The 11,877-nt window shown below is 48.8% G+C and overlaps 4 protein-coding genes across 4 annotated transcripts; 3 read left to right on the top strand and 1 right to left on the bottom strand.

Moving 5' to 3' along the window:
- Nucleotides 1–625: 625 nt before the first annotated feature.
- Nucleotides 626–1,720, top strand: K444DRAFT_502007 (para-nitrophenol 4-monooxygenase; the record flags this gene model as incomplete). The annotated part of the gene is made up of 2 exons (XM_024873352.1): nucleotides 626–1,492; nucleotides 1,544–1,720. Coding segments are annotated over 2 exons (1,044 nt in total), but the record flags the coding sequence as incomplete, so codon positions are not given.
- A 1,080-nt stretch (nucleotides 1,721–2,800) lies between these two features.
- On the bottom strand, nucleotides 2,801–3,293 carry K444DRAFT_654349 (uncharacterized protein; the record flags this gene model as incomplete). The annotated part of the gene is made up of 4 exons (XM_024885940.1): nucleotides 2,801–2,940; nucleotides 2,979–3,114; nucleotides 3,157–3,252; nucleotides 3,287–3,293. 4 exons carry the CDS (start codon nucleotides 3,291–3,293, stop codon nucleotides 2,874–2,876), a joined length of 306 nt encoding a protein of 101 aa, XP_024734285.1. The 3' UTR covers nucleotides 2,801–2,873.
- Nucleotides 3,294–3,523: 230 nt separating this feature from the next.
- Nucleotides 3,524–5,703, top strand: K444DRAFT_566434 (tryptophan synthase beta subunit-like PLP-dependent enzyme). The gene is made up of 2 exons (XM_024877130.1): nucleotides 3,524–4,210; nucleotides 4,260–5,703. The coding sequence occupies exons 1-2, from the start codon at nucleotides 3,584–3,586 to the stop codon at nucleotides 5,553–5,555; spliced, it is 1,923 nt and encodes a 640-aa protein (XP_024734284.1). The 5' UTR covers nucleotides 3,524–3,583; the 3' UTR covers nucleotides 5,556–5,703.
- Nucleotides 5,704–8,900: 3,197 nt separating this feature from the next.
- Nucleotides 8,901–10,451, top strand: K444DRAFT_644934 (putative glutathione synthetase; the record flags this gene model as incomplete). The annotated part of the gene is made up of 1 exon (XM_024885027.1): nucleotides 8,901–10,451. One exon carries the CDS (start codon nucleotides 8,901–8,903, stop codon nucleotides 10,449–10,451), a length of 1,551 nt encoding a protein of 516 aa, XP_024734283.1.
- Nucleotides 10,452–11,877: the final 1,426 nt, after the last annotated feature.

Genomic DNA, 11,877 nt, shown 5'->3' with positions numbered 1-11,877 from the left:
GAGCATCGTCTTCCAAGAGGCTGCGATTTAGAATTCAGTCTCCGACGTCAAAAAACTATCACCACCATGTGCGAAAAGCTATGAGAAGTCATACCAAACTCTAAGACCCCCGAGAAGGTAGCCAGTCTAGAATACTGCCCAGTCAGCCTCCAAAGGGTACAAAAGGTGCTCGCTTCGCTTTTGCGCAGCTTGTGGTCTTCAGGCCTGGCGACCCCACAGTGACCCTACACTGTTGAAAACATGGGGATATGCCTCTTCCCCACTAGAACTACCGGTAGATCTGGAAAGGATTTGAGGGCCCTATTTTGACCCGCCGTTCCTGCTTCCGCACGTGTTTTGCGATGATCAGCTGCGGGGAGAGACCACGGAAAACCCCCCACAACACCAGTACCTGCTAATAATCGTAGGCTAGTCATAGTTTCTGATCAAGCAAGATCAAATTCCCATTCTCAACCTGATCTATACAATCGTGATTGAGGCTCCTTCTCCTAGCTCATTTGATTCAAGGATTGGCTGTCCTTCGTATCCTCGCTCATTCGAAGTTCACTACGCCAGCAACTCAAACTTCCTTTCCAAGGCCTCAAAATCGCCAAACATGGTTTCCCTTGAAGGCGGACATTTTGACGTTATTGTCGTCGGCGCAGGTCCAGTAGGACTGCTTACAGCTATCAACCTGGCAAGTCGAGGCGTGAAGTTGGCTGTCTTGGAACGAGGATGTGGCATTGACCAATCTCCAAGGGCTACTTCCTATCAACCTTGCGTCATGGCTGAAATGGAGGAGACTGGGATCCTCCAAGATGTTAAGAAGAAGGCTATGATCAACAACATTCTCTCATTCTGGAGAGGGTCTGGGCCACAAAAAGAGCGGGTTGCGTATGTGGAGAAGCTGGAAGGAGGCGACATTTTTCCGGCAGCCTTGAACTGTGGACAGCCAGTTCTAACCGGAATCGTTCTGGATCATCTCTTGTCTCGGTACAATTCTCAAGTATTCTTTGCGCAGAAAGTGGAAGAGCTTAGCCAGTCCGAGTCCACGGTTACTGTTGTGTATAGTCCTCCAGACGACGGTCCAAAGACAACATATACCTGTAACTGGCTCGTCGGTGCAGACGGTGCGGGGAGCTCGGTGCGCAAGCTTCTTGGGATCGAGTTCGAGGGCTTTTCGTGGCCCAAGGAACATTTTGTGGCAACCAATTTACGGTATCCTTTCCAGAAGCACGGGTTTACAACCGCGAACTTCGTCATGGATGATGTGAACTGGGCTGTGGTCACAGTCATCGACGATACCGGCTTGTGGCGGTGTGCATTTGGAGTGCGAGAAGGACTGACCAACGAACAAATTCGCGCCGAACTTGATGAGCATTACAAGCGCATATTACCTGGATGGCCAGGAGAAGGGTATGAGCTGGTCCAGCTGAACCGTTACAAACCACATCAACGTTGCGCAACTCAATTTCGCAAAGAGCGTTGTTTCCTCGCAGGTGACGCCGCCCATGTAATTTCCAAACCCAACCCCCTGGAAGGCATGAATGCTAATTATTATCAGAGTAACAACCCAATCGGTGGTCTTGGACTGACTACCGGACTTCTTGATGCTGGGCCCTTGGGACGAGCCCTTGCAGCTGTCATAAATGGCAAAGCACCAGAGTCAATTCTAGATGTGTGGGCTCACTCTCGCCGACACACTTGGAAAACCTTTACGAATGAATTCTCCATTGAGAATAAACGCATGATTCAACTGGGCGGCTACAGTGAAGATCCTTTGGGGATTTGGAAGTTGGATGAAGTCTCCAAGGAGCACGGCATGGATCCGTGGATAGAAAAGTTGGCAACTCCTGACAAGAAGGAGGCAGATCTTGCCATGTATAAAGCACTTGAGGACAAAAAGGCTCAGCTTTCAACCCGAATGAAGCAGTGGAATATCACCATGGATCCTCTTTGGATGGCACAGTATGAGGACCCGGAAGTTATCAAGCTGCGTCTATCATTGAGGCCTCACGGGACGAAAGGGGGTGTACCTGCCAAATGACAGGTTTTATATAAGCAGCGACGATAGGGTCACACATATTGCTGACGTTTACTGCAGATACTAGCTAATCAAAAAAAAAAGGAGGGAGTTTTATCAAGCAGTTTCAAAGCTCTCTTACGCTTTCCGTTTAGCCAGAGTACTTCTCAATTCCCCTCCTCTTCATCACTTCCAAGTAAGACCACATAAAATCCCTTCAGGAAGTTTTCGAAGGCCGTATTTTCCTTCCTATAAATCGCTTATTCCTCCTCATTAAACCTACCAAGCCGTGGCCTCTGACTGAGTCCACGAAACAAAAAAGTGGCTTCCATAAAATTATCTCTTCGGCTCTCAGTTAACTCACTGAAGCGCGTTCCTGATTTGGCTTAAAGAGTCTTTATAAATGTTGACTGTGCGCCGGCAGTTTGTATTTGATGGGACTGAGTAGGGTGCTGCGATCGAGAAGGGTAACTTTAGTTTTGTGAGGATCTATGAGAGTGGGCATCAGGTTCCCTACTTCCAGCGGAAGTCTATATTTTCACTTAGACTCTGGGTATTGAAATATGAGCTGACGATTTTGATGGCAGCACTTACTGCTCAGACACTGTTACAAAGGTCTGTGCTGGGATTGGATATCGCGATTGGGAAGAGTGTTGTTACTGGCGATAATACCACGAATGGGATGGCGAAGGCTACACACGGAGTCTTTTGTGCTTCTGCCCACTGGCAACTGAGAGTCGCTGGATAGTTGAAACAGAATAAGAGACCTGCAGACCTTCTGAGAGTTGGCAAGAATGACTGGAAAATAGATGCTTGAAATAATCATCGACTTTTATGTCTCACCGAGTGACAGAACGAATTTTATCCCTAATTACCTGCCCGCCGTCATACTAAACCAACCCCAAGCAGCAATCGCCAATCCCGAACCTGCTCTAAAGCTACATTTCCCGGACCTCCTTCCTTCCAGCAGACATACCCATTAACAAAACCCACGTATCTGAGGATTGCCATCACAGTGTTCACCACTTCGAGCTTCCCCCGGGGGTAGACGGTGAAGATTGCTATTCCTATCGCTGTGATGCGTGCCATGCCGATGACCATGACGGCTTGAGCTGGTTTGGAGATAGCTCAGCGCTGAGGCAGCCCCAATTCACAGATTGCGTATTCGGCGTTGAAGAAATGAATGACACCGCCGAAGGTCGTTGCTGCGGAGGCGAAAAGGGTCGGGATATGTCGGAGGCTGAAATGAGCTAACATCGTGATAGGATGTAGCAGTTGTGTAACAATGCATTGTACATTGCTATCCTAGATATCGATTGACGTGCATTGAAAGTTTGGGAGTGGCTATCGCCGAGTTTACAGGGAGTGCAGGCTCACCTCCGCCATAAGCGAGCCACTAAAAGAAGAGAACTATCCCCTGAAAGGTCCCACGGCAGCATGCTAACCGCCCATTTCTATGCAGAGTATGTCAGCAATACCACCAAAATCTCTGCGTAAGTTCAGACATCCCACCCTTGCATACTTATTCCATAGAGTTCCTAACAACCGGCGTGCTATAATTTCTCAGTACAGCGAGCCTCCATGCCAATTATGGACCTTGAAGATGTTGACAAACGCCCCACTCGTCGCTCCATATACCTCAATCCAAACGCCAAGTCCTACCGAGCCCCAGAAACAGAAGACAACTCAGCCGAGCTGCAAGCCTTCTATTCAAGTCTCCCCGATTACGCGCCAACCAAACTAGTTCCCCTCCCCGATTTAGCAGCCGAACTAGGTATCAAAGGCGTCTACGTCAAAGCCGAGACTTCGCGTCTCGGTCTCCCATCTTTCAAGCTCCTAGGTGCATCATGGGCAGTCCGCCAAGCGATCATTCATTCTGCAAAACTCCCGTCTTCCGCTTCCCTGGATGATCTAAGGGCAGCTATAAAGCAGCATGGAATGAAGCTCTGCGCTGCGACGGATGGGAATCATGGGCGATCTGTTGCATTCATGGGACGACTTCTGGGGGTGGAAGAAATCAAGGTTTTCGTCCCAAGAGGATTGGATGAGAAGATCATAGCTTCGATTGTGGACGAAGGGGCGGATGTCGTGATTGCTGATGGAGATTACGATCACACGGTGAGGACGGCGCATCGATTTGGGGAGGAGACGGAGGGGTTTATGCTCATTGAAGCTGTTGCTTATGAGGGGTATGAGGATGTTCCTAGGGTAAGTTTTATTCACGAAAACAGCGGCCTCAATATTGACCTTGCTGTAGTGGGCAGTAGAAGGATACACAACTATGCTTCGGGAAAGCGATGCTCAGCTTCTCGTCCACGCTGAAATGCAGAAGCAAGATCAGGCACTAAGCATGATCATCGCACCCGTCGGGGTAGGCTCCCTGACCCAAGCAATCATCTCCTACTACAAATTTCCAAACAACGCCTCTCCAACTCCTGCCGTGGTGACAGTCGAACCCGACACAGCAGCAACGTTGCACAAAAGTCTCAAAGTAGAAAAGTCACTCTCGATTGCCACGAGTCCCACGATAATGGCTGGCCTAGAATGCGGGACTCTGTCCAGTATTGCTTGGCCATTGCTGCAACCGGGGGTGGATATCAGCACTACGATCTCAGACTGGGAGTGCCACCATGCTATTGAATACCTGAAGAAGCACGGTGTGGGTGCTGGACCTTGTGGTGGTGCTGCACTTGCTGGCTTACGTCGCCTGGCCTCTGATCCCGCAAGCAAGGGAGTCTTGAACAAAGATTCGGTGGCTGTGTGTATTTGTACAGAAGGCACTCGGCCATATACTCTTCCCACGCCGGTGGGTGGTGAAGAGCTGTCACTTGTAAACGCATTGATGGTGTTGCATATGACGCCTAGTATTGCCCCTGGCTGGAGTATGCAGAATGTACCGGTTTCTGCGGTGTTTAACTATGTTGCGCAGTGGCTTGAGTATAGAGATGTTGAAGTGAGCTGTGTTGAATATGGTTCTGAGAATGCTTCTTTGGTCGCGAAGCTCCACGGTGCAGGTGAGTGGGTTGGCAATGGGGAAAGGAAGTCGCTGCTGCTGATCTCGCATCTTCCTTCGAAGACCGAGGATGAGATAGGTATGTACACCGGTCTAGGAGCAGCCTTGCTTGCTGTAGCACAGCTCCAACAATCCACTTCGATGGCTAGGCCAAATATCACACTAGCAATAATCCCTGCCGTCGCGGGCCTTAGGTCTGTTCTTGAAACTTTGAGTACTCCGGATGCTGGGTTACTTGTTGACACAGCAGCGGGCTTCGATCTGTTGAATGTTCAGGATGGGATGAACTTCGAGTTTTCTAGGACGGTGGAACGGAGCGTGAGGTCTGCATTGGGGAGAGAGGTGGCGCTGAGGGAAGCCAGTTCGAGCCCAGGCAGTGTCCTCGATATATTAAAGGGGAATAATCTATATGCGATGACGCTTGGATGCCTGGGGGGGAACTTGGCAGATGATAAAGGAGATAAGGGAGATAAGGGAGAGGAAAGTGAATATTTGATGGCGAAGGCATTGATTCAGGTTGCGAAAGATTGGTGCAGTTGAATGGTGGATGGTTTGAGATGGTGGTATAGGGTTATTGGCGAATGATGACGCTGAGGTGATCATGTTTATTAAGAGAAAGTAGATAGAAGAGGATTGGTAGACATCTCTCAATGAGCGACTGAGTTTAATGAAAGAGAATAGAAGCACTTTCGAATGATAGAATTGTTGTTAGCGTGCTCCTTATGGTTCGGCATTGAAGCGCTGGTTCAAGGGAGTTTGCATAGTGCTTGCAGAAAACCCAAGACCAGAAACATTCTGCTGGCGTCGAAATCATTTGGGTCAGGATATTTGTAAGTGGAGATCTACCTGGCTTTTCTTTATTGTGTTGTATTGTCGCACTTGACAAGATCACAGCACAAAGACATATTGGAGAATTCCGGAGGTATTGGCGGCGACGGTAGAAACGAGGGCCCGCTGGACAGGACAAGACTAGTCGTCAAAGGGGGATTGTTGAGACCTAGGCCCTTGATGGGGGTAAAATATATAAGAGACGCTTGGATAGAGAGATCGCTGCAATTCCGCTTCAGTTTCAGTGTCAATCAAAACTTCCAAACTCTTCTCCCCCTCTCCCATCCGACTCAGAATCTACGGATCTTCAGGAGAACGCAGCACGGTGAATATCAACGAATTCTTCGCCCAGCAGTCCCGCTTCAATTCACACTGGGTTGGCCCAACTACCACCGAAGCACTCGAATGGGAAGAGCAGCATGGAACCAATTACTACACACCCCTGGCCCCCGGACCCTTCCTCGTCGCCCAGAGGCAGGGACTCGGCGGCGGAGCAGATGTCTTTGGGCCCGCAATGATCAACTGGGCAGCACTTCGAGCTGCAAACCAAGCCTTCGATGACGAAATGAGGCGAAGGCACGAGGCTGATATGGAGTTGAATACAGGAACGAACATCTGCGAATACAAGAATGAGAAGACGAAGTGGTTTCTCGCCACGCGAGGCGTGAAGTTGAGAACCTTGGCGGCACAACGTACGTTGTACATTGGTGAGCGCACGGTTGCAACGAACAGAAAGGTGGCGGCGATTTGCGCTCTTAAGACTGTAGGAAGAGTTGGTGATGGAAATAATGCTGCGAAGCATTTAGCGGGCAACAAAGTTGGTTGAGGCTCTTGCTGACTATGCGATCTACATCACCGTCATCAGGATCTTGGATGAACTCGAGAGGATGGTGCTGAGGGAGACGCAAAACGGCTGGGATTGGAAGACTGAACTTCGAGCTCAGCTGGATGAGAGAAATGTTTTGTGCGAGTTGGTTGGTGGCTTGAGTGATGCGGCCAGAGTGACTTTCATTCGTGAAGCTGATGCTATCAACTTCTATTGAAGGAGGAAATGCGAAGTATGGGTCTGTTGTGGGGAATATTGTTGGCTCTAGAGGGCTGCTTCCAGTGTGTATGTTAGTTCCGGTACAGGCAAATCTTCGGGACATGATGGCACTTACTGTGGGTATTCACAAAACTCTTGAGGAATTATCAAAATCCAAGACCCAGTTTCATCCCACAACCTCCACCAGCTCCCCCTTTTGCGCTCCCTCATCCCAACCCAACTCTCTCATATCAATATTCTCATTCTCAATCATTTCTCATGTCCTTCAACGCGTCTCACCCCCTACTCTAAATATTTCCTCCGTCTGCTTTCACGCCTCACTCAAGCCCTTGATCACTTCCATTGAATGTTGCTCAAATCCCTAGCCATTGTTTCTTGTCTTTCCTCCGAGGCAATCCTGAAAATGTCTTCCCTTGTCATCCAACTGCTCAGACTCTCCAATTCTCAACATCCGTTGGCAGAACCCATCCACCACAAGCCTTCCCGCACCAAGCTCCTTCAAATGAATTTATTAAGCTGACTTCAACATGGAGTCACTTGGGACTTAAGATGCCAACAGAGAGCAAGTATCTGCAGGACGGATTCGATTCTTTCGTTGTGTTACATCCAGCATCGTTGACGTCATGACTTGTTGAATCGGGCCCACACGAAAACATTATTCCTTCAACCCGAGGTGAGATTTCGAAATAAGGAGGGTTCATAATGCAGCAAAAATGACCATCAAAATACTGCTGGTTGTAGCAATTGTGAAGTGAAAGATGAGGGTATTGGACAAGCCAGTGAGTGCTGGTGGCGGAATCATCGCTGCGGACAGAGATAGGAGCCAGGACAAGGAGTGTGTTGAAAGTGGAAATGTGAGTGAAAAGAAAGGTAGAGGCAGAAGCACGATGCTTGAGAAAGTACGAAGAGATATGCGGGGTAGACGGACATAAGGAGGGACGAGTGGGCATCTAGGGAGATAAGCGCTCAGACCGTCGATGTTAGAGGGCATCTCCGGCTCTTAGACCCTTGTATCAAATAATGTTTTAAGCTTCTTCGGCATTGGCTTTCATATCTCTTCGCATCTTTTTCTTCTTCAACTTAGTCTCAGATATTCGGAAATCGAGACTTCTTTCTTCATGCTGGAAGTTGAATGACCTTGTCATGTGATTTGTATGAAACAATGAAACAGAATCCAGCATATTCGAGCAATTCAGAAACTTGTTTCGTTTCTCTATGCCGCCTTGGTCTGGTGGTTTCGGGAACCCGGATTGACTGGAAAGGTTTCCAAGAGCCGATTCCCCTTGCCTCCAGCGATGGCGACACTCTGCAAGGGAGCACGCGGTCAACAAACGAGATTAAAAGGGACCTGTACCTTCTGACGGTCACAAATTCTGAACTTCTTCTTATCCTCGTATCTTATTCTTGCTACCAATACCATCTGCAAAAGAAATTTCACAATAGATCAGCGTAGTCGTTCCCCTCTGCAGATGCTATCGACGCCACGAATCGTGGTCAGCTGCGCTCGCACCTCGACGCCCACGATTGTCGCATCAGAAGTTATTGACGATGTCTCCACTTGGAATCGATCTTCAATTCGAGTTTGAATTCATTTCTGTGCGAATTGTATTCCGCAAGCTTTGAAGAAACTGGTCCCGTCAATCACCTATGAGCTGGGATGGGACACAATGGCGGAAGGCCGGGCGCGTCGGTGAACAGCCTGATGCTCTCACAGATAGCTCACCGTACATGTGAAATGGACGCGAGTTGGTGAATTTCTAGGAAATTTTTGTTGCGATGATTCGGTGGAAGTGAAGTTTCTCGGTGAAGGGAGAGCAGTCGCGATTCGCGATTTGAGATTTTCGCGTCACATCCAATTGTGGCTGTGCATGGCGATCGACTTCAGGCTACCTCCATACCTTTCCTCAACAACAATGCGCACTCTCTTTCCTCTGTCCTTGACATTATGAAATATGGAGGAATTGACCTCTGCGACTCGAAAGCTGGGTCATCAGGATCCAAAGTCATCAAGGATGGCATATCCACCGCGCCTCACAGATGAGCAGTATGCGGCTCTCGTTTCGGACATCAAGGATTGGCAAATCACTCATGGATCACTCTTGAAGCTTGTTCACACGGATGAGGAGAATTCAGTTCAATGCCATCCCGTCGGCACCACCCTCTTCCCCACGTTGTTTCCGAAGGAGCTCTTTGATGAGGCTCACGAGCTGCAAAGAGTGTACAACAAACTCTACGCGGCTGTGGCTGAAGATGACGAGTGGCTTCTCGAGGTCTTGAAAGACCTCATAGACGTTGATGATCTTGCGAGTGCATTATGGGACATCTATCAAGAGGTGAAGGAAGAAGGATGTGTTCAGGACTTGACGCTTGGTATTTTTAGGTCTGATTACATGTTGCATGCCAATCCGACTGAGAGCTCTCAACGACCTCAACTCAAGCAAGTGGAGTTGAACACCGTCGCTTGCGCGGGCGGAGTACATACGAACGTCGTCTCCGACATGCACAGGCATCTCCATCGAACCAATGCATATCGATCGAATCATCCGGCAAGCTCTGGCGACGTGAACATCGGCTCCTCATCTCTACCGCCGAATTCAACACTCAAAGCACTATCCGCTGGCCTTGCAGCTGCTCACAAAGCATATGGTCCTGCTAAGAGCCAGGGCTTGACAGAGACGTGCATCCTCTTCATCGTTGCAGCAGACAACTTCAACATCGTAGACGAACGGCCGATCGAGTATGCTCTGTGGGGCGAGTCTATCCCTTCATATCGAGTCTCCTGGGGACACGATGTTCTGGCTCATACATCCCTCACTCCAACACGTGAGCTTCTCTACCATCCACAGTCGCGACCTATTGCGGTGGAAGTCAGCGTCGTGTACTTTCGCAGCGGCCTCGAAGTTCACGAATACAATGAGATCGGACGAATGGCAAGACTACAGCTTGAGAAATCACGAGTCATCAAGTCACCTTCCATCCTTTCCCACTTGACTGGATTCAAGAAGGTGCAACAAGCTCTCACCGCGCCTGGTGCACTCCAACGATACCTTACTCCCGAAGAAGCAACCAAAATCTCGCGTACTTTTGCGCCAATGTATCCACTTGATGATACACCATCTGGGCAGCACGCGAGGACGCTGGCATTAGATCCAAACACTGCGCGTAATCACGTGTTGAAACCGTCACTTGAGGGTGGAGGCCACAATGTGTACGGTGAAGAGACCGTTGCGTTTCTGAAACAAACGCCCGAAGAGCTCTGGCGAAGCTACATCCTGATGGAGAAGATCATTCCGCCCGTACTGAACAACTTCATGATGTCGAGCCGAGGCTTCTACGAAGGGCCGGTGATCTCAGAACTCGGAATATTTGGAGTCTGTCTCTGGAAGCGGGTTCAAGATGGAGAGAAACTACGAGCGGAGATGGTCTCGGAGCTCGATCCAAGTTGGAGTCTCAGGACAAAGGATGCCAGTGTTGATGAAATGAGCGTGGTAAAGGGATATGGGTGCTTTGACAGTCCTGCTCTGGTAGACTGGGACATCTTCATGTCGGTTCTCAAAGCTTGACACATCGACCCGATTCATGCGGGGAGGCGCAGCTGTGCCGTGAATTGAAAATTCGGTTCGGTCATCGATCGCGGAGCTGGGAAATTGTGAGGGGACATTGTGGTCAGGGCGATTCCAGATGGCAGATTGCGTGTCTCATCCCCGCACATTCCCCTCTTCTGAGCGGGTGGCTTCTCCAGGTCCCACTTCAAGTCGAGGGGTCAACTAGGATCCGTGCAAGTTGTTACGCAAAACTTTTCATGATGAACGAAATCAAGATCAACGCGATTGTTTCTCATGATCTCATCTCCAGATGTTACTCGGTACCATACCGCCAATTTCATCAAGCAGCGAGGGGTAATTCCAACAGAAATCTACATTTTGAAGCATAATTTTTTTTGCAGGATCAAAGCATTCGAGGAAAGCTGTTTTCAATCGAAACACGTACTTGGTATCCTCACCACTTCTTCAAAACCTTGGGCCCGGCATCTTCGATTATGGTCCAATCAAGCGCACTTTCTCTGTACCTCCCTCATTACAAGCTTTTGATCAGGTGGTGCTCATGTGGCGTGTCGCGCAGTGAGCACGGCGCTAAGGTGCACGACAACCACGAAGAGCACCGCATATCGCACCATAACACCGCGCCAGAAAACCACTCATGTCCGTACCCGAAGTACGATGAAAACCTTAAGGCAACACGCGGCGCAGCAATTGATAATCTGGTCGGCCCCACCTGGAAGGGGTTGCGTGAAAGTTTTTCTTGCGTTTACCCGGGACCTGCATAATGCAGGGACGTTATGATCTTTGCAGATTTGAAAATCATGGTGATCTCGGCATCATTTTGTTCAATCATTATATAACGAAATACTCTAAGTGGCCATTGTAAGACGGCACCGCCAGAATTATTTCGAGATATGAGGTTGCGCGAGGCTGAAATTTTGTGAATACGAACTTCCACTGTGGCTCCCGGCAGCCAAGAATCCAAACCAATCTATATATATTAACGAACTAGGTGGCAGAAGTCCGTGCGTTCAGGGCATTTTCTCGCCAAATTCAAGTGCTGTTCAGGCACTTGAAACATCAAGTCACCAAGATTGCTATTATACATTTAAATTGTTATTCAATTTTAAAGCCTTGAATTCTGGAAATAGATAAATATTTGGAGAATTATCACTTTTATATAGACCGAATATGCGATATCAGTATTTTATATTTTTATTTACTAGTAAAATACCCTGAACGCACAGACTTCTGCCACCTAGTTCGTAACCCTTCTCAGGACGGCTAGGGTGGATGACATCAGAGCAGAGAACCTGCCATTTCTAACATTCTATACTTGGTTACGATGTGGTTCTGCTATTGGGTATTCTTCATGAATGATTATGGAAGCCAACATCATCTTCCTTTCAAGATGGCGACTATCTCGGGCATGGTGACGGTGAAATGG

This window comes from Hyaloscypha bicolor (assembly GCF_002865645.1).
Source record: "Hyaloscypha bicolor E unplaced genomic scaffold K444scaffold_117, whole genome shotgun sequence".
Taxonomy (NCBI): Eukaryota; Fungi; Ascomycota; class Leotiomycetes; order Helotiales; family Hyaloscyphaceae; genus Hyaloscypha; species Hyaloscypha bicolor.
This window is presented reverse-complemented; position numbering and strand designations above follow the sequence as displayed.